General features: G+C 44.3%; 1 protein-coding gene across 1 annotated transcript in view; it reads right to left on the bottom strand.

The window, feature by feature from the left end:
* The window catches only part of LOC139274653 (copper-transporting ATPase 2-like), a 94882-nt gene that overhangs the window by 55542 nt on the left and 13628 nt on the right, over positions 1–25712 (bottom strand). Inside the window, exons 4-10 of the mRNA XM_070891332.1 lie at positions 23495–23737; positions 18138–18301; positions 15917–16078; positions 13173–13249; positions 12908–13082; positions 9901–10134; positions 8815–8906 (exon numbers count right to left, since the gene is read on the bottom strand). Coding sequence (XP_070747433.1) covers positions 8815–8906; positions 9901–10134; positions 12908–13082; positions 13173–13249; positions 15917–16078; positions 18138–18301; positions 23495–23737 — 1147 coding nt within the window. The remainder of the gene's footprint in view (positions 1–8814; positions 8907–9900; positions 10135–12907; positions 13083–13172; positions 13250–15916; positions 16079–18137; positions 18302–23494; positions 23738–25712) is intronic.

The raw sequence follows: 25712 nt of genomic DNA, 5'->3' as shown, positions 1-25712 counted from the left end.
AACACCAGGGTTCCACTGGAATTTAGCATGTATTGTAAAATGAAAGTAACTGTGGCATTTCTGAATTACACTTCAAATTCCAGCTCCTACACTAAAACTGCACCACTTTTGAACCCCGATCCCCAAAAAAGAGTATTTCACGACCATATACCTTACTAGTTACTGCAGTGAAATGTCAGGAATATGAATGTGCAGAAAAATATTGCATTACACACTCAATGCATTGTATTCCTTAATAATCTGGTGAAAATTACATGAAAGTCCATCAATTTTTTTCCAGTCCTGAGAAAAGCCAGGACCCACAGAGATCAAAACAGTTCTGACGAAGGGTCATTGACCTGAAACGTTAATTCTGTTTCTCTCTTCACAGATGCTGCCTGACCTGCTGAATATTTCCAGCGTTTTCTGTTTTTATTTCAGATTTCCAGCATCCACAGTATTTTGCTTTTGTTCAGAGCTCGATATTCTGAAATTTGTCATTTGAAATATTTGCCGTTCTTCTATTCAAAACACCTTTACCACAAACCAAGGACCAAGGCAAGACAGTGAAGCGATACACTAAACATGGAGGATGGAATCGATCATAGGAGTAACCATACTTGACCAACCTACAATAGGAAAAAGAAAGCCTGTTTGTTTGCTTCCCCAACTCAGCAGTTTCATTACTCCAGTAAGCCAGTCTTTTGGCTCTGTTAAAAAAATGATCGTACCAAGGTTCCTGTGACAAACATGCTGTATGTTGTAAATATAAACAGTTAATTTATGATAAAACATTCCATTTCATTACCTCGTCAACCTATGTTCTAATAAAGCTGTTAGTTATGCTTCTTTTAGGGAGGAAGATTGGTTAATTGGGAGAATTGGTTCTCACTGAACAGCTTTTATTGTAATGGACGAAAAGTTAATGATGTTGAAAGATAAACAGTGTGTGAAAAGTGTACAAGAAAGAAAGACTTGCATTTATATAGTGCTTTTCATGACCACCTCAAAAGGACTTTACAGCCAATGAAGTACTTTTGGAGTTGTTGTAAGGAAAAGCAGACATTTAGCCCTGAAAATGATGCCCTGAAAATGTCAGGACCCTTCTGAGCATGATTTGTATCATTTCATTCTTCTCTTTTGGGTGTGTGAGAGGAGGAAGTGGAACATATGGATCTTTGTTCCATGCAACAGGACATCTTGGACTGTCACTGCTTGGTGCAGTTGGGCTAGTTTAGCTTTGCAAATAATACTCAGATTAACAAGAGATGCATGCTGGTTGCGTTATTGTTTTTGATGCATCAGATTCTAGTGAAACCCTGAATTCTCTGTAATCAAAATTAACTGCATCACGTAGGCACAGGACATCAACTGAGGGCTACAATTGTGATGCACCCCACAGTCGAATAACCTGCCAATGCTTACAGTCTGAGCTCACAAATGAATAATAGTGAGGTAGTAGATAGCTCGCATTGTCCATGGAACAGTACTCAGCAAGGAATCAATACCTTTAGGATGGAGAGTGTTATGTCTCAAACAAAGTAATGTGACTGAGTACTGTTGACTTGAGTGTGACCTTACTCTTTATTCTGACTCCAGAGTGCTGGCACAGCATGGGAAGCCTGCTTATATGCAGTGCTCCCAAGGGTTGCTGGGATCCCTTGGGACTCCAACAGATGTGCCCTCTGGTGGAATGCTGGTTACAAGGTGTTGTATACATAACAGCAATCCCCCCAAAGTCAATAGTACACTTATTTACAGGGTGAGACAATCTGGGGCTTTCCGCTCCCTAGTTGATCGTCTCGGTACAAACACAGGTGCAGGTGAGTTGGTTGGGCCTTCACTCGGCTGCTGCGCAGCTGGCCTTGCTGGGGATGATGAGTTCAGCTTCGTGGTCAACCATGATGTCGGTTGCCACTTGTGTGTGTATCGGAGGGTCGAAGTTGGTGGTGTCCTCCTCAGGTTGCTCGTGGCTGTCTGTGAATCGCAGTTTGGTTTGGACTAAATGCTTTCTGCAAGTTAGTCCATTTGCGAGTTTGACCTCAAACACCCTACCCCCTTCTTTGGCTACGACAATGCCAGCATGCCATTTGGGACCATGTCCATAGTGGAGTACAAATACAGGGTCATTGACTTCAATATCGCGTGACAAATTTGTGCGATCATGTTACATGCTTTGTTGATGCCGCCTGCCCTCGACATGATCATTGAGATCAGGGTGGACTAGAGAGAGGTTTGTTTTGAGTGCCCTTTTCATGAGCAGTTCGGCAGGGGGAACCCCAGTGAGCAAGTAGGATCTTGTGCGGTAGCTGAGCAGGACTCGGGACAGGCGGGTCTGCAGGGAGCCTACCGACACGCGTTTCAAGCTTTGCTTGATGGTTTGGACTGCCCGTTCTGGCTGGCCGTTAGATGCAGGCTTGAACGGGGAAGATGTGACGTGCTTGATCCCATTGCGGGTCATGAATTCCTTGAATTCAGCGCTGGTGAAACACGGCCCATTGTCTCTGACAAGGACATCAGGCTGGTCGTGCGTGGCAAACATGGCTTGTAGGCTTTCGATGGTGGCAATGGACGTGCTTACAAACATTATTACACACTCAATCCATTTTGAATAAGCATCCACAATAATCAAAAATATTTTGCCTAGAAATGGGCCAGCGAAGTCAACATGGATCCTAGACCATGGTTTGGAGGGCCATGACCACAAACTTAGCAGTGCATCCCTGGGTGTATTGCTCAGTTGAGAGCAAGTGTTGCATTGGTGCATGCAAGTCTCCAAATCTGAGTCGATGCCGGGTCACCACACATGGGATCTGGCTATAGCTTTCATCATTACTACGCCTGGGTGGGTACTGTATAGGTCGCGTATGAACGTTTTCCTGCCTTTCTTAGGCAAAACTATGCGATTACCGCACAAAAGAAAGTCCGCCTGTATGGACATTTCATCTTTGCGCCACTGGAACGGCTTGATCTCTTCATGCATCTCCGCTGGGACGCTGGACCAGCTCCCATGGAGGACACAGTTTTTTTTACAAGGAACAGTAAAGGATCCTGGCTGGTCCAGGTCCTGATCTGGCGGGCCGTAACAAGTGACTTTTCGTTTTCAAATGCATCCATCACCAAGAGCAAGTCTGCAGGCTGTGCCATTTCCACCCCAGTGGTGGGCAATGGTAGTCTACTGAGAGCATCAGCGCAGTTCTCTGTGCCTGGCCTGTGGCGAATTACATCGTTATATGCAGACAGCATGAGCGCCCATCTTTGGATGCGAGCGTAGGCATTGGTATTAATACCTTTGCTCTCTGAAAATAGCGATATGAGCGGCTTATGGTCAGTTTCTAACTCGAACTTAAGCCCAAACAGATACTGGTGCATTTTTTTCACCCCATAAACGCATGCCAGAGCTTTTTGTTCAATCATGCTGTAGGCCCTTTCGGCCTTGGACAAACTCCTGGACGCATAGGCGACCAGTTGCAATGTTCCCGATTCGTTTGCTTGTTGTAACAGCTGACCCCGTACGAAGACACATCGCAAGCTAGCACTAAACGTTTACATGGGTCATACAGAACAAGCAGTTTGTTGGAACATAACAGATTTCTGGCTTTCTCAAAAGCAGCCTCTTGTGATTTCCCCCATACCCAGTCATCTCCCTTGCATAGCAACACATGTAGAGGTTCGGGCAAGGTGCTTAACCCAGGTAGGAAATTCCAAAAATAATTAGAGTCCCAAGAATGACCGCAGCTCTGTCACGTTCTGTGGTCTTGGCACTTTCTTGGTGGCCTCCGTGGGTCTGATGCCATCTGCCGCGATTCTTCTCCCTAAGAACTCGACCTCTGGTGCCAGGAAAACATACTTCGAGCGTTTCAACCCAAGTTCCACACGATCTGGCCGACTTAGAACCGTTTCCAGGTTCTGCAAATGTTCGATGGTGTGCCGACCGGTGATGTCGTCCTGGAAAACCACGGTGCGCGGAATCGACTTTAGCAGACTCTCAGTGTTCCTTTGAAAAATAGCCATGGCCGATCGAATCCCAAACAGGTATCTATTGTAGATGAACAGACCTTTGTGCGTGTTGATGCAGGTGAGGCCTTTCGAAGATTCCGCCAGCTCCTGCGTCATGTAGGCCCAGGTCAGGTCCAACTTGGTAAACGTCTTCCCTCCTACCAGCATCGCAAATAGGTAATCTGCCTTGGGTAGCGGGTACTGGTTCTGCAGCGAAAAACGGTTAATCGTTACTTTATAGTCCCCACAAATTCTGACCGTGCCATCGCCCTTGAGAACCGGAACAATCGGACTGGCCCACTCGTTGAACTCAACCGGCGCAATGATGCCCTCTCATTGCAGCCTGTCATGTATGGCACCGCACGTGCCTTGTGGTGGATGGGTCGTGTACCGGGAACCAAGTGGATCTGCACCTTTGCCCCAGAGAAATTTCTGATGCCTGGCTCAAACAACGACGGGAACTTGCTCAAAACCTGGGCACATGAGGAGTCGTCGACGGACGAAATCCGCCAGTTCCAGCGGATTTTTCCCAGCCAGCTTCTGCCGAACAGTGTGAGGCCATCTCCTGGTACAATCTATAGTGGTAGTTCGTGCACCGCTCCATCATAGGAGACTTTTACTGCTGTAAATTACAGGGATCAGCTCTTTAGTGTAAGTTCTCAGCTTGGTATGAATAGGGCTCCGCTTGGGTCTTTGTGCCTCTCGAAGGCCTTTTTGCTCATGATAGACTGACTCGCACCCGTGTCCAATTCCATGGATACTGGAATTCCGTTCAATTCAACTTTTAACATGATCGGTGGACATTTTGTGGTGAAGGTGTGTACCCCGTACACTTCTGCCTCCTCGGTTCGAGTCTCTAGTTCAGTTTGATCTGCCTTCCTCTACAATGTAGTGGTTTGCAGGGTTTGCAGTTCGTCTGCACATTCGCTGGAGGTGTCTCATTGTTCCATATCCTTTGCACGCATAGTGTTTGAAGCAGAATTGATGGGCTCGATGATCACCTCCGCAGCGCCAACAAGATGTTAATTGCCTCACATTCACACCTGATGGCGGACTCCGAGTCATCTGAGGTAGTGCAGCTGCAGGCGTATACATTCTACCATATGCATTCATGCCTGAAAACGACGTTACTTTGTGTACAGTACTTGCCGATGCATCTTTATGCTGCGAAATTTGTTTGGTGTTATCGCTGGTGGACACAAATGCCTGGGCTATCGTTATGACTTTGCTCAGGTTCGGTGTTTCAATAGTCAATAATTTGCGAAGGGTAACTAATGGCCAATGCCAAGCACAAAAAAGTCTCTTAGCAATTGCTTCAGGAATCCATCGAATTCGCAATGTCCTGCAAGGCGCCTTAGTTCGGCGACGTAGCTCGCCACTTCCTGGCCTTCAGACCGTTGACATGTGTAAAATCGATACCTTGCCATCAGAACGCTCTCCTTCGGATTTAGGTGCTCCCGGACCAGCGTTCACAGTTCTTGGTTGAGCAAGAAGATTCTTCATGACGCCATAGGTTGTTGCCCCGCAGACGGTGAGGGGGATTGCCCTTCGTTTGGCAGCATTCTCATTCCCTTCGTTGGCAACAAAGTATTGGTCGAGTCACTCCACGAAGGCATCCCAATCTTCACCTTCTGAGAATTCCTCCAGGATACCAACAGTTCTCTGCATTTTCGCGTGATGGTTCATTATCTATTACTCGTCACCAGTTGTTATATCTCAAATAAAGCAATGTGACTGAGTACTGTAGACTTGAGTAAGTGTGACCTTAGTCTCTTTATTCTGACTCCAGAATGCTGGCACAGCATGGGAGGCCTGCTTATATGCAGTGCTCCCAAGGGATACTGGGATCTCTTGGGACTCCAACAGATGCACCCTCTGGTGGCGGTAAAACGCTGGTTACAAGGTGTTGCATACATAACAGAGAGGAAAAGAACATTGGAGAAGACTGATGCGAGAAGAGGGAATATTCAATCAAATGATTTACCTAAATGTTGTTTCAAAATAATATTCACCTTTTTCAATATTGCTCAAAAATGCATTTTCTTTTAGATCTCCAGTCTCCAATCATATTTTAAGATATTAGAAAATCTCCATTTTAAATAGGGAGGTGTTATGTTGTGTGCAGCCTCTTTGCTTTCATTTGAAATTTGGTACATGTGATGCATCTGTTTATTAAAAGGTCTTTCTCTCTGTCTCAGCTGTGGCTCAGTGGTAGCACACTCGCCTCTGAGTCAGAAGGTGCTCAAGTCCCGCAAGTGGGACTTGAGCACATAAATCTAGGCTGACACTCCAGTGCAGTGCTGAGGGAGCCATCTTTCGGATGAGTCATTAAACTGCCCTCTCAGGTGGAAATAAGAGATCCCATGGCACTATTTCGAAGAAGAGCAGAGGAGTTATCCCCAATGTCCTGGCCAATATTTATCCCTCAATCAAAAAACAAAAACTGATTACTTGGTCATTATCACGTTGCTGTTTGTGGGAGCTTGCTGTGCAAATTGGTTGCTGTGTTTTCCATATTACAACAGTGACTACACTCCAAAAGTACTCAATTGGCTGGAAAGCTCTTTGAGATGTCCGGTGGTTGTGAAAGGCGCTATATAAATGCAAGTCTTTCTTTCTTTTCATTTACTGTACATATCATGGAAGTTACTATGAACTGCCTGCCATTTAGTCTATTTAATGGAGCCGGTAGTGTAACAGTTGATGGCTATTGTCACCTTAACGGCACTTGCCAACATAAAAGGTCGTGCATAAAACATTCATACATTTTATATTTGTGAGCAGATTTTATTCAGAAATTATTTGCTAAATCTACATAGCCTTGGGCAGTAGATTAAAGATGTGGTCTCTTTAGTTCCATTCCATTCTTCTTTTCCAAATCCATGCAGCTGTTTCTGTATGGCTGATTTCAGTTAAAAAAACACTTTGGCTACATTTTTATGCTCCTCGGGCGATATGAAAACCAACTTCCATGTTTCACAAAATACCATCCAAAATCAAATACCATCCAAAATCAACTGTTAAAATTGCAACTGAAAATTGCAACTGCATCAGATGTTCCAATTTCAAGTAGGAGATTAATATGGCTCTTAAAAACTTTAACGGTTCACATAACTGCTATTCTTTCAAGCAGAGTAAACAAACTGAACTAAATTATGGCAATTCCACACTGGTGCTGAACCTATCCAAAAGATTAATGACAGCCCAGGATTTCTATCCACAATCCAGTGTCCTCCAACACCAATAAAAATAGCCCCATGAGGCCACGACAAGAATAATTCTACACACTGTTCCCAGGCTGATAAGAAGTTTCAAAGATGAAATTTACAAACAAGCGATGATTGAGAGATACCAGTAATTTTTCTCTTTTATTTAATCTTCTGGATCAACTTCAGTCAGATCAATTCTCACTTATGTCCTTGTGTCCTTCTACGACACTGTTGCATGAGAGATTTGATTTTATTTCTCTGCAGTGGGTACCTTCTCTGGGAGAATGAGCCAACACTTTGGTTGGAGGAAATAAACAGTGATTTCACTGTTCTGTCAGATACAAATACGGTCCCATAATTTTAATCCATGGATGTTTGAGGCTCCTTATCTATTACTATGACAAACTCTGTTAAGATCATCCACGAAAAAGGCCTTTATGGTGACAAATCGAGTGAGAAAGTTGCTTTACACAAAGTGAATTGATAAAATCAAAGTTCATCTGTGGCTCAGTGGGTAGCACTCTTGCACGAGTCAGTAAGTAGTGGGTTCAAGTCCTACTCCAGGGACTTGAGCACAGAAATCTAGGCTGACAATCCAGTGCAGTGCTGAGGGAGTGCTGAACTGTTGGAGGTGCCGTCTTTCAGAGGAGACGTTAAACCGAGGCCCCCTCTGCTCTCTCAAGTGGATGTAAAAGATCCCACGGCATTATTTCGAAAAAGAGCAGGGGAGTTATCCCCAGTGTCCTGGCCAATGTTTATCCCTCAATCAACATAATAAAAACTGATTATGTGGTCATCATCACATTGCTGTTTGTGGGAGCCTGCTTCTGGGCAAATTGGCTGCCGCTTTTCCTATATTACAACAGTGACTACACTCTAAAAGCACTTAATTGGCTGTAAAGTGCTTTGAGACATTCGGTGGTTGTGAAAGGCGCTATATAAATCCAAGTCTTTCTTTTTAGACATTAGATACAACAGAATACATTTAGTAGTTTGAAATGTTCTACTGTATAGGAATTTTAATTAAGATCAATTTTCATTTTGGAAAATAGGTATTTACATTAGAAATTCCTGAAGGGTTACAAGTATAGGGAAGAGTTCAATGGTGCAGTACGTTGGCAAACCGTGAATTGGTGGTTCTGTAATATCAATCAAGCATATTGCTGGGGAAGGTGCTAAACGGAGGCAAGCCTTCTCCTTGTCTCATTGTAAGAGGGCGTGGGGGAACTTGTATTCAATTGCAGCACAGGGCAATGTGTTCCTAGAGTCTGCTTACAGAATGAGGTGGGCAGAGGCCCACGAGCAAGGAGTCTATCATCTGTACAGGGAAATAGTACGTGATAAAGGGATCAGGGGGTATGGAGAGAAGGCAGGGGTGGGGTACTGAGGTTGCATGATCAGCCATGATCATACTGAATTGCAGTGCAGGCTCGAAGGGCCGAATGGCCTGCTCCTGCACCTATTTTCTATGTTTCTATGTGATGGGTAGGGGCCACACAGAGGAATAAAAGTGAAAAATAAAACAAAACTTATGTAGTTATATTACTAGGTTGTAGCATTTACCTAAATTAATTGCATTCAAAATATTCATTGGAGCTCATTACACAAGTTCAATTTGACAATTTACCCTAGTATGGAGTTGTCTGGTCCCAGTGTTACCACTATAGCCTCTGTAGCCTGAAGGGATAACAGCTTAGCCAGTGCTTCTGATGTCTTACTCTACAACAAAAAGTGCACAAACAATTAGAAAGTGTGATGTTACCATGAAAAAAATTTCTGTCCCTTTGCAATGTCTTCCCCCTTGCCCCTCTCCTTGCATTCTCTCCCCCTTTACTTTCCTGTTGTATTCTCTCAGACTTCCTTTCTTCCCTGATATGCATTCCCCCACCCTTTGGTATATACCTGTCCACTTCCCTAGACTTACCGGAGTCTGGCAGCTAACGCACTAGACAGTACCCACTTCTTCTCTCCGTGTGCTCCCAATGCCATTGGCCCAGATTACCGCCTCTCTACACTGGAGATGAAACTCCTGTTCTCATGAGAGTTCCTAACTTCAGCGTGCAGAGGCCGCAATACAGCCCGATATTGCTGGTATTACACAAAGTAGAGAAGCGGGGTGATTGTAGGGCCTATGGGAGGCCCCATTGCACTGATTTGCCCCAGCAAGCACTGACATGATGATTTGGTTCCCAAAATGCTGACTGTCAGCATGAAACACTGATAGTTGGCATATATGGATAAAGGCATCACCTGCAGTAGCCATAGAGACCAGTGTGTCCCAGGTTCTCTCATTGTCTGTGATGAATTAACTAATCTAAGTTAGCCAGCAGTAGGGGTGCTATAACTGGACTCATACTTTTGAATTAGATTAGTTAATCCCTATTACGATTTGATGTCCCATGCTGGAATGTGTAGACAGTGAACAGGGAATGAGAACATTCTGGCGATGATGGCTTCCACAGTTCAATGCCTTCCTAATGCTTACTGTCTCGATCATAGTTAAAAATGGCCATTTTGGCAGCCTAATGACCAACTACCAGCAACAATAGAACTATATCTTTCGCAAGTATTAACACTTTCAGGAGAGGGAGAGAGAAAAATTGGGAACTAAAATAACTGAACTGAACAGGTCGAAGTCTTACATGTTCAGTAAAAATTATTTTCACAGATGGAAAATGACTTTATCTGATAAGCTATGCAAGTGAATCATTACCTTAGCTATATGTTCCAGCCATCTCCCCAAGGCAATGAAGACAAACAGCATTGGTGGAGTATCGAAGAATGTAATTGGACTTTGTTCTGCCTTTTCAACGATGGCCACAATCAGTATTACACAGGAGTACAAATACGCAGTGGTAGTAGCCAGGACAACGAGTACATCCATATTAGCAGTTTTGTGCTTAAGAGACTTGTAGGCTTGAATGTAAAAGTACCAACCTCCGATAAACTTAAAAATATATAGATTAATTAGTCGCTCTACTTCAATGAAATATGTGCATACAGCAAAGTGAATAATCCACTTACTAGAACATTTTATTCTCATATCACTTGTCAGAAATTCAATTCGCACTAAAATATTGGATTTTCTGCTGCACAATTTACTTCCTCCATATATTAAAAAATTCGCACACAAGCACTCAAGGATAAAGCCGCAGTTGGGCTTGCACTTGAAGTATTTCTTTAAAGCAAGTAGATTTCTTTGCTAGAATGACATCTTTTTAAATCACTATTTAATTGGAGGTTTCAATAAATTGTAAAAGGGTCCAATATTATTGTAATTAATTTTAATCACCAGAAAATGGCGACGACAACAAATGGGGGGTTGCTGACCTCCACACCAGATTCTCTGGCCTAGTGACCCATCGAGTAAAGCTCAGTCTCACATGAATAACATTTACCCTATAAATTACTGTGATCACTAAATAAATCAAACATTTTACTCGTCACGATGATTTACAAACTTTGATTTGTTAATCACTGGGAATGTGCAAATCTTGATGCCCACCGTTCTGAAGTATACTGTGGGATAGCAGGATTTGTTTTATAAGAACTACAGAAAATAGATCATTTTCTTGTTTTTTTCCCCCAAAGTCCAGGAAAAATTATTTCACTTTTAAAGACACAATAGTGACATATATAAATACTGAAGCACTGTTATCTGACAAGACCATTCAAGGTCTATTTCATTTCTCTATTATTTTTCTAAGTTGAACTTTACCGGTCACCGGTCAGTGTCTCTATGCCCTCCTGCACAATCCTTGTCATGATTTACCATACACCGCAATTTGGTCTCATTAACAAATTTTAACATTGGTTCATCAATTCCTAAGTCCAGATCATTTATGAATAAAGTAGATAGTCAGTTCATCACACCTTTCCAGTCTGAAAAACTTCCTTTTATTTCTGCCCTCTTACCATTTTCCTATCCATGTGACTCCATTCACCTTAATCCCATGTGTCATAGAAACATAGAAAATAGGTGCAGGAGTACGCCATTCGGCCCTTCTAGCCTGCACCGCCATTCAATGAGTTCATGGCTGAACATGCAACTTCAGTACCCCATTCCTGCTTTCTCGCCATACCCCTTGATCCCTCTAGTAGTAAGGACTTCATCTAACTCCTTTTTGAATATATTTAGTGAATTGGCCTTAACAACTTTCTGTGGTAGAGAATTCCACAAGTTCACCACTCTCTGGGTGAAGAAGTTTCTCCTCATCTCGGTCCTAAATGGCTTACCCCTTATCCTTAGACTGTGATCCCTGGTTCTGAACTCCAGTGAATACAAGCCCAGTTGATCCAGTCTTTCTTGATAGGTCAGTCCCGCCATCCCGGGAATCAGTCTGGTGAACCTTCGCTGCACTCCCTCAATAGCAAGAATGTCCTTCCTCAGGTTAGAAGACCAAAACTGTACACAATACTCCAGGTGTGGCCTCACCAAGGCCCTGTGCAACTGTAGCAACACCTCCCTGTCCCTGTACTCAAATCCCCTCGCTATGAAGGCCAACATGCCATTTGCTTTCTTAACCGCCTGCTGTACCTGCATGCCAACCTTCAATGACTGATGTACCATGACACCCAGGTCTCGTTGCACCTCCCCTTTTCCTAATCTGTCACCATTCAGATAATAGTCTGTCTCTCTGTTTTTACCACCAAAGTGGATAACCTCACATTTATCCACATTATACTTCATCTGCCATGCATTTGCCCACTCACCTAACCTATCCAAGTCGCTCTGCAGCCTCATAGCATCCTCCTCGCAGCTCACACTGCCACCCAACTTAGTGTCATCCGCAAATTTGGAGATACTACATTTAATCCCCTCGTCTAAATCATTAATGTACAGTGTAAACAGCTGGGGCCCCAGCACAGAACCTTGCGGTACCCCACTAGTCACTGCCTGCCATTCTGAAAAGGACCCATTTATCCCGACTCTCTGCTTCCTATCTGCCAACCAGTTCTCTATCCACGTCAGTACATTACCCCCAATACCATGTGCTTTAACTTTGCACATTAATCTCTTGTGTGGGACCTTGTCGAAAGCCTTCTGAAAGTCCAAATATACCATATCAACTGGTTCTCCCTTGTCCACTCTACTGGAAATATCCTCAAAAAATTCCAGAAGATTTGTCAAGCATGATTTCCCTTTCACAAATCCATGCTGACATGGACCTATCATGTCACTTCTTTCCAAATGCGCTGCTATGACATCCTTAATAATTGATTCCATCATTTTACCCACTACCGATGTCAGGCTGACCGGTCTATAATTCCCTGTTTTTTCTCTCCCTCCTTTTTTAAAAAGTGGGGTTACATTGGCTACCCTCCACTCGATAGGAACTGATCCAGAGTCAATGGAATGTTGGAAAATGACTGTCAATGCATCCGCTATTTCCAAGGCCACCTCCTTAAGTACTCTGGGATGCAGTCCATCAGGCCCTGGGGATTTATCGGCCTTCAATCCCATCAATTTCCCCAACACAATTTCCCGACTAATAAGGATTTCCCTCAGTTCCTCCTCCTTACTAGACCCTCTGACCCCTTTTTTATCCGGAAGGTTGTTTGTGTCCTCCTTAGTGAATACCGAACCTTTTTTTGTTTTAAAAAGATTTGTCCCTGGCCTACACTACATGTTAATTTAGATTCAACTCAACTATACTGTCCGCCAGGATTACTGGATGTTATTTTTGCATTGTCAATAAAGCTTTCTGTTGTTGCCTCACCTGCACAGGAGTACACAGAACAAAGAAAGCCAGATTAAGAATTGATAAACCTGGAATAATGTTTTGTTCAGGGGGCATGGAGCCTTTGTGCATGTTATCCAACACTATAATGTATATTATTAGGCCAAGGACAGGGATGCCAAAAACAAGGCTGAACAAGAAGGACTTCTTCCACCTAGAATGGAGACAAAAATGTAAATATAATTATCATTCATAGTAAACCAATGTTCTCTATTTCTCTTAAGAAAATAAATGATGGGCTTACTGTTTTATTTCCTCTTTATGCTCCAAATTATGTATTGCTGTCTCTCTTTTGACTAAAGAAGCACCAAAACCAAGTCCCTATAACGGAAATGAAGTTCAGTAAATAATAAACTTTAAATAAGTTAGTTACACAAAAGGAAGACAAAATGCCGAGGGTGGGGGTGGGGGTGGGAGGGGGGGGGGTAGATGGGGGAGAAAGAAAGCAGGAAAGAATCAAAGAAAGAAAAATGCATGAATGGGAGAGGCAGTAAAAACACTAAGGGGTGAAGCGGTGGAAAGCAGTTGCGCCCGGACGGCCAGCTTCCAGCGCCCCGCTGAGACATTCGGCGCCGGTATCAACGGAGGGGGCGGAGCACTACCGCCTGGGAGAGGCGAGCTGGTGTGCACTGCCCCTGGTTGCGACACCGGCTCGATTTTTGAATTACGCCCAACCCGTAGCGCTCCATAGAGCATCCTGCGAGGAACGCCTGTAAAAGCAGGCATTCCAAGCTGTAGTGGCTGCAGTCAGGTAAGTAATGCTGACCCGAGGTAAGTGTGATTGTTTGAAAACATCTTGTTTTTGCGATTTATGTTGTGGTGGCGTGGCATGAGCTATGTATTGGGAATGTTTTTGGTGGGTTTTTTTCCAAGTTTTTCTATACCCCCTGGCCTCTGTTTTCGTGCTCTGAGGCTGACTCATTAGCTCGGGATTTTCCCTTGCTCAGCCGGCCTAGTGCCCTAAAAGAGGCGTGCAACGCCTCCCTTAGCGCCTCGTTCCAACTCCGGGCCCAGCTGATGAATTTTGCGGCAGCAGACGCAAACCATTTGCCGGCACAAAATGTACTGCCCCGCCCGGGACACCATCCCAACTGAGGCGCAATTGAATTTCCACCCCTAAAATACAGAGAGATCAGAGATGCACTTGTGGTCAGAACCGACGTGTTTGGCAAAGTATGACCAAATATACCTTTGTTCTCTCCAGTGTAGAGAACACAGCATGAGCAATGAATACAATGTACTAGATCGGGGGAAGTACACATAAATAGCTGCCTCACAAGGAAGGAATGTTTGGCACTGCAGCAACTCGCCACGGCTTCTTAGGCAGCACCTCCCAAACCCGCGACTTCTACTTAGAAGGACAAGGGCAGCAGGCGCATGGGAACACCATCACCTGCAAGAGCCCCTCCAAGCTACACACCATCCTGACTTGGAAATATATCGCCGTTCCTTCATTGTCACTGGGTCAAAGTCCTGAAACTCCCTCCCTAACAGCACTGTGGGAGTACCTTTACCATACGCACAGCAGTGGTTCAAGGTGGCGGCTCACCCCCAACTTCTCAAGGGCAATTAGGGATGGGCAATAAATACTGGCCTTGCCAGTGAAGTCCACATCCCTGGAACGAATAAATAAAAAAACTTGGACAATGATGTGGGAGAAGGTGAATGAACAGGTGTTGCATCTGCTATGGGTAGAACGCCTTTCATGACCTCAAAATGTCCCAATGCGCTTTACAGCCAATGTGTTATAATGCAAGAAACGTGGCAAGCAACTTGCGCGTATTCCACAATCAGCAATGTGTTAATGACCAGATAATCTGTTTTAGTAATGTTGGCTGACGGATAGTTATTGAACTGGGGAGAAGTCCCCTGTTCTTCTTCAAAATCTTCTTATACAGTTCCCCGGAGTCGAGGATGTCTTGCTTCCACACTAATATGAGCTCTAAGGTGACTAATGAGTCCGATGCGGGATCTACAGACTCTGTCACAGGTGGGTAGGTGGTGGTTGAAGGGACGGGTGTGTGGGGTGCTTGATTTGTCGTACGCTCCTTTCACTGTTTGTACTTGGCTTCCTCGTGCTCCCGAAGTAGAGACTCAAAGTGTTCGGCGCCTTTTCGAATGCTTTTCCTCCACCTTGAGCGGTCTTGGGCCAGGGATTCCCAAGAGTCGGTGGGGATGAGCTTTGAGGGTGTCTTTGAAGCATTTTCTCTGCCCTCCTGGGACTCGCTTGCCATGAGAGCTTGGAATAGAGTGCTTGCTTCGGGAGTCTTGTATCAGGCAGGCGGACAACGTGACCCGTCCATCGGAGCTACCCGAGCGTGAGCAATATCTCGATGCTGGGGATGTTGGTATGCCTTCAAAATAGTGCCATGGATCCACCCGAGAGGGTAGATGGTCCTTGGTTTAATGTCTCATTCAAAAGAGGACACCTCCGACAATGCAGCACTCCCTCAGTACTGCACTGGAGTGTCAGCCTAGATTTTGTGCTCAAGTCACTGGAGTGGAACTTGAACCCACAATCTTCTGACTCGGAGGCAAGAGTACTACCCACTGAGCTGTGGCTGATACTAAAGTTGTACAGGAAGGTGCTGAAGCAGGACAGCTGAAAGTGGAGCTGGTAGAAGAGTGAAGAGGGGATGGTGTGGTAGGTATTGGGATCATGTTGTAGGTAGTGGAAAAGCAAAAGATTATACAGTAAATGCAGAGTTTGGCGGGGGGGGGGGGGGGGGGGGGGGGTCGGCAAGGGCAAGTGGGACCTTGTCATCATTGTGAAAAGAAGAGTAGGGGTGAGTTCATAGGCTGTTCTAAATATGACTTCATTGCAGTTCAATGCATTTTCACATCACTATGAGTTAGACAAACTTATACTATATAATGAGTTTTACAGATTCAAAAATGCAATCAATTGTACTGGCTATAATCATCAAGGATAATCACAGGATTACTTTCAACCATTCAGAGTGGTACATAATACAGGATTGGACATACCTCAACCATTCTGATGACATCACGCGGGCCCAGTAATTCTGGATCCAGTTTAAAGTGTGCTTTGCTGGTGGCGAGGGCTACCGATACATACAAAATGCCTTTAACTTTTATCAACGTTGATTCAATATTGTGAACACAAGAGGCACAATTAATTCCGGTAATCTAAAGAAACCAAGTTATGTTATAAGAAAAAGGAATATCTTGTATGAGAAAGACAATACTAATATTGTTAATTAAATGTTCAGGATTATTCAGGGCTAAATACAATTGGAAAAGCAAGAGAATCAAATCATTAAGATAATTTGCCTAACAATAACAATCATTATCATCATAGGCAGTCCCTCGAAGCGAGGATGACTTGCTTCCACGCCAAAAAGGGATGAGTTCACACGTGTTACAATGTTCCAGATCCCGAACTAATATTCCAGATCTGGAACTGCATCTTGAAGGGTGGAAGATGCCTGTGTGTGGATTTTGTTAACGTGTGGTGGCCGTTGCACACCAGCCACCACACGGGCTTGACAGAGCTAGGTCTTGGTCCAGTGGTAAGGATTACCCAAGATGACTGGAGACCAGCTCTGCTGCCCGGATCTAGCACGCATATATATCACAGTGCGAGCTGGCCCGTGCTGCCCCTTGGCCCTCGCCTCTTCTGAGCCCCAAACTCACGCCTCTCCTGGGCCATGGTCACTTCCATCTACAAACTCTTGCCGCTCCTTCGTCCCTCCTGCTGTGCCTGTCCGCACTGCAATCAGCGGCCTGGCTTCGCAGCCATCGCCCTCCTGCAGCAGCACGCGCTGCTCCCTCCAATGGCCCCAGCCTGCTGATGGTCTTGCAGGCCGGGACTGCGCCGATTTCCGGGCCGGGCTGCCACATGCTGCAATAACAATAACTTGTATTTATATAGCGCCTTTAACGTAGTAAAATGTGCTAAGATGCTTCACAGGAGTGTTATAAGACCAAAAAAAACAGCTCAAAATCATGCTGAAAATTGAATTCTCTGCACAATCTCCAACTATCTGGCAAGTTTTTTATAAATATATACGAATGAAAGCACCAATATTGTGACCTCATTCAGACAGCACGTGCAATTTATTCAGAGATATCCCCAGACCAACAAATCCCATTTATGTTAATGTTTGTAGATTGTCTACAGGAATGAACCTATATAAACTCCGTAACATCGTCCATCTCTGCCCTTGCCTCAGCTCATCCGTTGCTAAAACCCTCATCCTTTGTTACCTCTAGATTTGACTATTCCAATGCACTCCAAGTTGGCTTCCCACATTCTAACCTACATAAACTTGAGGTCATCCAAAACTCGGTTGTCAGTGTGTTAACTCACACCAAGTCCCGTTCACCCATCACCCCTATGCTCGCTAACCTACAGTGGCTCCCAGTTGAGCAACGCCTTGATTTCAAAATTCTCCTCCTTGTTTTCAAATCCTTCCTTGGCGTCGCCCCTCCCTATCTCTAATCTCCTCCAGCCCCACAAATCCCCGAGATTATGTCTGCGCTCCTCTAATTCTGCCCTCTTGAGCATTCCTGATTATAATCACTCAACCATTGGTGGCAGTGCCTTCAGTTGCCTCGGCCCTAAGCTCTGGAACTCCCTGCCTAAACCTGTCCGCCTCTCTACCTCTCTTTCCTCCTTTAAGATGCTCCTTAAAACCTACTTTTTTGACCAAGCTTTTGGTCATCTGCCCTAATTTCTCCTTTTATGGCTTGGTATAATTTTTTTTAAATCTCATAATACTCCTGTGAAGAGCCTTGGGACATTTTACAACGTTAAAGGCGCTATATAAATACAAGTTGTTGTTGTTTGCGCACTCTCATATCTCCCTCAAAAGGATTGTACTGCCACGCTCAGGCATAGAGTAAGTGACTTCAACTGATCCATTTAAACTAATTACAAAGAAGGTACAGTATTATGAATTATAAGCAACTTATTTTTAAAACATTTTCTTTCATAATAGGGTCACCATTCTTAACTGTTAAACATTATAAATATTTCAGTAATAAAGCGATTGACTCCAGTCAATGGTACAAGATATTAAATTCCTGTGCCTATTCACTAAGATCAGTAATTGCAACACTAGTTTTATGCCAAGGAGGCAATTTCACCCCGTAAGAGATTTAAATAACCATTGCTCATAATGGTTTGACATAATGACTGAACTCAGTAACATTAATCATGTTACATAACATGAAACATACTTACAATAAGTTCCAACTTTTCAGCCGAACTAACATTGTCTTCTATAACCGTAGCTCCAAAACCCAGATCTTGGATGAATCCTGCAATGTCAGTAGGCTGGATGATGTCTGGATTATACTTGACTTCTGCTTTTCCTGCCATTAGAGCTACCAGAACTGAATGTATACCTAAAAGATACAAGTTACATTTGAAATATTATTTCAGATTTAGTAGAAACACAGTTGTAAAATAAACAAAAACAAAAAAAAATCTGGTAAGCTGTTTATATTTATGAAAGCAATATATGACAATAGAAAAAGCTTGCATAATGTGTGAAATAAGGTCCTTGTTGTTCAGACTTGGATTGCAATTCAGCTCAAGATCATAGCTGATTCTAAGTGAATGGGGTAGATTTTGACTTTGTGCACTAGTTTTATTTTATTCATTAACGAGATGTGGGCGTCGCTGTCTAGGTCAGCATTTATTGACCATCCCTAATGTTCCTATTTCTTATGTTCTTGCTCCTATCTCTTATACATATTTCTGAACAATAAGGGAGTCAAGGGTTATGGGGAGCGGGCAGGGAAGTGGAATTGAGGCCAAGATCAGATCAACCATGATCTTATTGAATGCGGAGCAGGCTCGAGGGGCCAAATGGCCTACTCCTTCCTGCTCCTATTTTTTATGTTCTAATTGCCCTAGAGAAGGTAATATACAACTGAGTGGCTTGCTAGGCCATTTCAGAGGGCAGTTAAGAGTCAACCACATTGCTGTGGGTCTGGAGTCACATATAGATCAGACCGGGTAAGCACGCCAGATTTCCTTCCCTGAAGAACATTAGGGGGGAGAAATTGGCCAGCCTTATGCACGTTATTTTCAGCGAGAGTTCACCTTTTTGCCGGTAAAAAGTACTTGCCTAAATTGGCCAAAGGTAACAAATGGCAGTTTTGAAATATCGCCGAAAAGCGATTGACCACATGCAACGCCCCCAAAAACGCACCGCTTAAAATTGGCCGTTCAGCGAACCCGTACTCAGGGTGGAAAAAAAACGCCTAAGAAAAGCCTGCGTTGAAGCCCCAGAAACAACAAAGGTATGAAGACCTACAAAAAAAGTTGACGTTTTTATTTTTTTAATTCTTTTTCAGTTTTCTGATTATTTTTTGATTTTTGCTGGGGTTTTTTTGTGTGTTTTCTCCCCTCCCAGGGCCTGTATTTTTGGCGGTGATAGGCCTCGGGCTAAAGTTAGCGAGGACTGCGGTTTCCACCTTGAATCCTCGTGCAATGCCGATTTTTACCGTTGGGACAGAATTTTTTGCCAATTTTACCCCCTTAAATAATGGCTGTTTTTAGTGGTATCTTTGCCGTAAAATAATGGAAAAATCCCGATAGGGGCAAAATCTGAACTTCTAGCCCTAAATGCTTTTTAAATGACAATCCGGTAGTTTCATGATGGGGCTAGAAATTCGGTTTTGGGTCATAGTGTTTTTTTTCTGCAAAAAATACCGCTCTGACTCCGCTATGATTTCAAGGCTGAACATTCAGGAAAAAAGGGGAAAAATAGCACCCGGCGGAAAAAAATCGGCGTTGCATGAAGATTCGCGGCACAAACCACGAATTTTCTGCAACTTTTCTCCCAGACCGATATAAGTTGGGCCTAGGGAGGGGGGAAAACACTTTTTTTTCCAAAAAACAAAAAACAAAATCACAAAACAGTCACAAGACCTTTTTCGAGCAAATCGCTGCAAAATAATTTTTTTTTTTTAAACTTTAACTTACCTTTTTTGCAGGGTTTCATACCTATCGCCATTCCAAGGGCTGCATCGACAGGTTTTTCCTCGGCATTTTTTTTGGTCCCATCTACGGGTGACCGCTGAGGCAAATATCGGGCGAAAGCACTTGTTCCAGTCTTGCACGCCGGCAGTCCGCTCCCCAGCAATATTTCAAAATCACCGGTGCAAGACTTCAGCGAATTTCCCGCCGCACCGTTTTCCAACCAAAACGTTGAAATACCGCCAAAAAACTCAGCGGAAGGTTGCGGAATTTCCAGCCCGTAGTCACCATTCCTGATACCAGCTTTTTATTCCAGATTTATTTAATTAAGTAGCAGAATTTAAATTCCCCAGCTGCCATTAGTCCAAGCCTCTGGATTACTCGTCCAGTAACATAAGCACTATGCTACCGTATCCCTAAAAAGTTTAAAGCAGATGATGTAAAATCGGCAACTGGTTTGATATCAATCCCGATTTTTATTTCCATTGACTTCAATGGGTGGGCGGTGTAGGTCCACAACAAGAAGGGGCCTGTAACATAAATGAATACTAAATTGACAGATTGAAGGAGGCTACAAGAATAACTGGTGTAGCAAATGGAAAAAACAGGCTTTGCGCTCTTTCTCCCACTGTAACAGGCCTCTGGCATTCCGCCAGAGGGAGAGGGTGCAGAATTCCTAGGCCCAAATTGCACCAAACGAGAAGGAGGAACTTGGGGCAGGAAATGATATAGGCATTTAAGAAAATCTGAAGTACATAATATGGGAAATCCTTCTCCACAACCGCACCTAAAATCGAGCAATGGTACAATGGAGAATATCAAGAAATGTATGTGATGAGGCTTACTGCCGCCTCATCATCCCAACCAAGATTTACATCCACCTGCCAGGACGACTAATTCTTTCTCACCTACCACATGCACATGGCAGTTGGGGGGGGGGGGGGGGGGTGGAGTTGGGACCCAGGATCTGATGAATTTTCCTTCTTTCTGCTCCAATTACTGCAGCTTCCAAGGCAGCCATATGGAGTCAGTAAAGGTCCAGAGTAGGTAGGTAAGAAGAAGAGAAGAGAAGGAAAGAAGGATTGCACACGAGTGTCAACCTAGATTTATGTGCTCAAGTCGCTGGAGTGGGACATGAACCCACAATCTTTTGATTCAGAGGCGAGTGTGCTACCCACTGAGCCACAGCTGACATTTGTACCAACCTCCTCTCCTTCCAGTTGGTTTCAGAGAACCTTTTTTGCCAAAAACATCAGTCACCACCTTTCACGCTCAAGAGCCAACAAAGAGCTTTTTCTTTTGCAGTGTAGTCGTTGTACCAGATTTTGTATTAATAATAATGGTGAGTCTAATAGCGCTCACTGTTATTATGGAGTAAATCGGACAGCAACTTCTGGCATCCATACATGCACAGTTAAACGTGGAAATCGGAAGTTGCTGTCAGATACCCCGCTCCTCCACAGGTTGCGCTATAACAGTCCAAGCCAATAGACATGGCATTGAAGGAGATGCAATGGTGAAAACTTGGGGTACTTTCCCACTCGTTCCCCACTAAAGACGTTATAAAAAGTTAGGGCTGGTGCATTTAGGAGTAAGCAAATTTTTAATGGCATGATAATTGATAATTATTGTCAAAAATCCTCTCTGGCCCTGAAAATTTAATTTTAAAAGTGTGGAGTCTCATGCCCTCAGGAGGTTAATTAGTATCAGAGATTTAAAACAAAATAAAACATTTTTTTTTACTTTTTCTGTCTGTCTCTTTTATCTCTCTCTGAAATCACATCTGTCTTTCCCAATCTTTATTCAGCTTTCTCTACATGATTTAAATCTAATTTATACATCTTAGTTCAGACTCTGCATGTCTCAGTGAGGATTCTGATTGGTTGAAGAGCCTCGCTGTTTCTTGACCCGCTCACAGATGCCATAGATACATTGCAGAGAGCGACACGCTGGATCAGGCACCGGATTAGACAAGTCTCCGCTCTAAAGACCGCATAAACTATGTGGGCAGCTGTCAGCGAGGTGAACGGTGAGTGCCATTCCTTCGCCTCTGACCGCAAAAATGTGGTTTTGCAGGTAGTACAACCACTAATTTGCACAATATCCAACAAACATCAATCAAATAAAGGACCAGATAATCTGTTTTGGTGACACTTATTGAGGGATAAATGTTGATCAAGACTCTGGAAGAACTTCCCTGCTCTTCTCTGAATAGAGTTATAGGATATGATGGCGTGGAAATTTCGACATCCTGGGCCCGTACGAAATTTCTACGGACCTGGGAAGGCATCAGAAAAGCCGGTTTTCAGCGCACAATGCGCATGCGCTGAAAACCTGCTTTTCCGATCTGTCGACAGATCATCCACAGGAGCGAGGACATTTGTACGGGCAAGATTGCGAGATTTACGCATATCTTGCCTGGCAAATGACCTCAAAACTCTTGCGCCTGATAGAAGCAGGCGCATAGCCTACTTTTACAGGCGTAAGAGTTTAAAAATATATCAAAAACACGATTAAAATAAAATTTTAAAAAACATATGTTAAAACCCTGGCCAATCAGGTAATGTTATTTTAAACCCTAACCCTAACTTTTTTTTTTTAAATCGGCAATTTTTTTTTCTTTAAAAAAACATTTAACAACTTTCATTTCTATTAGTGTATTAGGCGAGCAGTTTTAAAAAAATGTTTTATGTAGTGTTTGTGCGTTTTGGGGTTTTTCGCATTCATAGTAATACGAGATTCGTAACTTACAAATCTCCTATTACTATGAATGAGAAAATACTTACCTGTGATTGGGTGTCCAGGTCCACGTGACTCTTGCAGACATCCCAACATGAATGCACTGCACACGCAATCATGAGAGGACTCCAGACCGGGATCTCAAGTGGGTGCAACAGCTTAAGGTAAGTGCGCATTTTATTTCTATTCTACAGTGCTTTGCCTGCGGGAAGTCCTCGAGAGGAATTTCTGGGCCTATATGTCCACCTGAACTTGCAGGCAGGGCCTCAATTTAACATCTCTTCCAAAAGATAGCATACCTGACAATGTTGCACTCCCTCTGCACTGCACCTAAGTATCACCCTAGATTATGCACTTACATTTTGGAGTGGAGCTTGACCCACGACCTTCTGACTCAGAAGTGAATGTGCTATGTAAGCCATTTAGGATCGTGATGAGGAGAAACTTCTTCACTCAGAGAATTGTGAACCTCTACCACAGAAAGTTGTTGAGGCCAGTTCGTTAGATATATTCAAGAGGGAGTTAGATGTGTCCCTTACGGCTAAAGGGATCAAGGGGTATGGAGAGAAAGCAGGCAAGGGGTACTGAAGTTGCATGATCAGCCATGATCTTATTGAATAGTGGTGCAGGCTCACAGGGCCGAATGACCTACTCCTGCACCTATTTTCTATGTTTCTATGTTTCTACCAACTGTGCCAAACGCACCCTATGGCAAAAGTACAATACGAAAGGTACAACATAAATTCTGAGATTTTAAAAAAATCTAGCATGTTATTTTTTTCTTCAGCTACAAAAACAAAAGTGTCCATAACTACTTTAGGCTGACTAGTATGCATCACTAAATAAAGGTGCAGCATAAAAACATTACTCACCTTCTACTTTTTGAAGTTTTCTTTCAATACTGTCAACACAAGAGGCACAATTCATGCCAGTAACCTGCAGGAAACATTTTTTTGTTGCTGCGTGTACTTCATTATTTTGGTCATCTGAGCTGGACTTGAATGGTAGAACCTCAAGGATATAATCACTGGAAGAATGCTTCCTTTCAGCGGACAGTTCTTTTTTGGTCGGCGTGGAGTGACTCGAGGACTTGGTTGGCATTCCTGAAGGGGAGCCTTTCATGTTCCCAACATCCATATTCCAGGATCAAATAAACGCACTGATTATCTCCACGAACATTTTGGTACTCTTTTGCACACGCGCGCGCTCGGCCCCGCCCCCTTTCCCGTTCGCACGCTCGCCCCCGCGCACTCAGCCCCGCCCCTTTCCCGTTCGCGCGCTCGATTAACTTTTTGTTCAGCTCCGTGGGTCACGGCCCGCGAGTAGATTGTAAGGGGAGAGGGGGAGATTGGGGGGAAGGGGATGTGGGATGTGGGGGAGGGGGAGATTGGGGGGAAGGGGATGTGGGATGTAGGGGAGGAGGAGATTGGAGTAAGGGGAGATGGGATGTGGGGGAGGGGGAGATGGGAGGGGGAGATGGGATGGGGGGGGATGGGATGTGGGGGAAGGGGAGATGGGATGTGGGGGAGGGGGAGATTGGGGGAAAGTGGAGATGGGATGTGGGGGAGGGGAAGATTGGGGGAAAGGGGAGATGGGAGGGAGAAGGGGGAGATGGGATGTGGGGGAGTGGGGAACGAGGGGATGGGATGGGGGAAGGATGGGATGGGGGGAGGGGGAGAGGGAGGTGGAGGGAATGAAAAGGAAAGGGGAAGTAAGGATGAGAAGGAGAGGGAGGGAGAGAGAAGGTCAGGAACTCGGCGGAGGGGTAAAGAGTAGGGAGAGCACAGTGGGGATAAGGAAGAATGTGATCCAGGTCTAAAGGGGGGGTTGAGAGCGAGAACGGGACCCAGATGGTAAGACTGAATGAAATCCAGAAGTCACGACACTGGCACTAATACAAAAGCAAAATACTGTGGATGCTGGAACCTGGAATAAAAACAAAATGCTGGAAATCTCAGCGAATCAGGCAGCATCTGTGGAGTGAAAGCAGAATTAATGTTTCGAGTCGACGACCCTTCGTCAGAACTGGAGGATGTTCGGAAAGAACACATTCTGAACAAGCACTTAAAGGGGGAGGGGAAAATAGAACAAAAGGGAAGAGCTGTGAAAGGGTGGAAGGCACGAGAGATTAGAGAGACAAAAAGATGATGGCCCAAATTCAAATGGTAATGCCAGGAGTTAGAAAAACATTAGTCAAGATAGGATGTGAATGGTGATATAATGAATAGCTGCCATTAGAGACAAGGAGAAAAAAAGAAACAGCCTCGGGTTGGGGGGGAGGGGGCGCGTTGGGGTCATTATTCACCTCACATCCAATGAACCTGTTAAAAATCCGTAACCCACACATAATGCCCCATCTATGGCGGGGGTGGGGGAGGTCAGGAACTTGTTGAGGGGAGAAGGTTACGAATCCGTGGGAGAGGAAAGTGAGCAGGGGGAGAAGGTCAGGAACCCAAGGAGTGGGGGGGGGGGCAGTGGGGGAAGAAGGTCAGGAACTTGGGGGAGTGGGGGCGGGAACTTAGGCTGGGGGTGACCAGGTCAGGAACTTGGGCTGGGGGGAGGTCACAAATTTGGAGATGGGGGTAGGACCTTGTTTGGGGGAGTGAGAGTAAGCCCTGACTGTTCCAAGTGAGCTCTTCTGTCTGAAGTCAGCAGTCAGAATGGTTCGAATTACACTTTGCAAAGACAGGGCAGTTCTAATTATACATTCCAGAGAAACTGCTGGGTGTGCCTTATCCTCCAAGGGGACTAATCAGGTCTTGTGATCAAGGGGACCCAATCAGAGCTAACATGTCCGGAAATAAATATCCAAGATCAAAGAGTGACATTACTTCTCTTTCCCTCAAAAGACTTTTATGACAACAAACAATTTATAAGAATTTTCAGGAACAAGAAAAGGCCACAGCAATTTGGCAGATTAACCCTGAGCGGAGTTTTACTTCTGCCTTCTGGGACAGAGCGGTCGAGCAATTAAAAGGGAGCGCTACAATTTTCCACTCCGTTCCCACCGATCTCTGATTTTAACACCGCTGGTTTTGGTAGTGGAAGGGGTGCCGTCAGACTCAAGCGGGAGCCTTGTCCATAAATGCT

Source organism: Pristiophorus japonicus, chromosome 10, assembly GCF_044704955.1.
Source record: "Pristiophorus japonicus isolate sPriJap1 chromosome 10, sPriJap1.hap1, whole genome shotgun sequence".
Classification (NCBI taxonomy): Eukaryota; Metazoa; Chordata; class Chondrichthyes; family Pristiophoridae; genus Pristiophorus; species Pristiophorus japonicus.
This window is presented reverse-complemented; position numbering and strand designations above follow the sequence as displayed.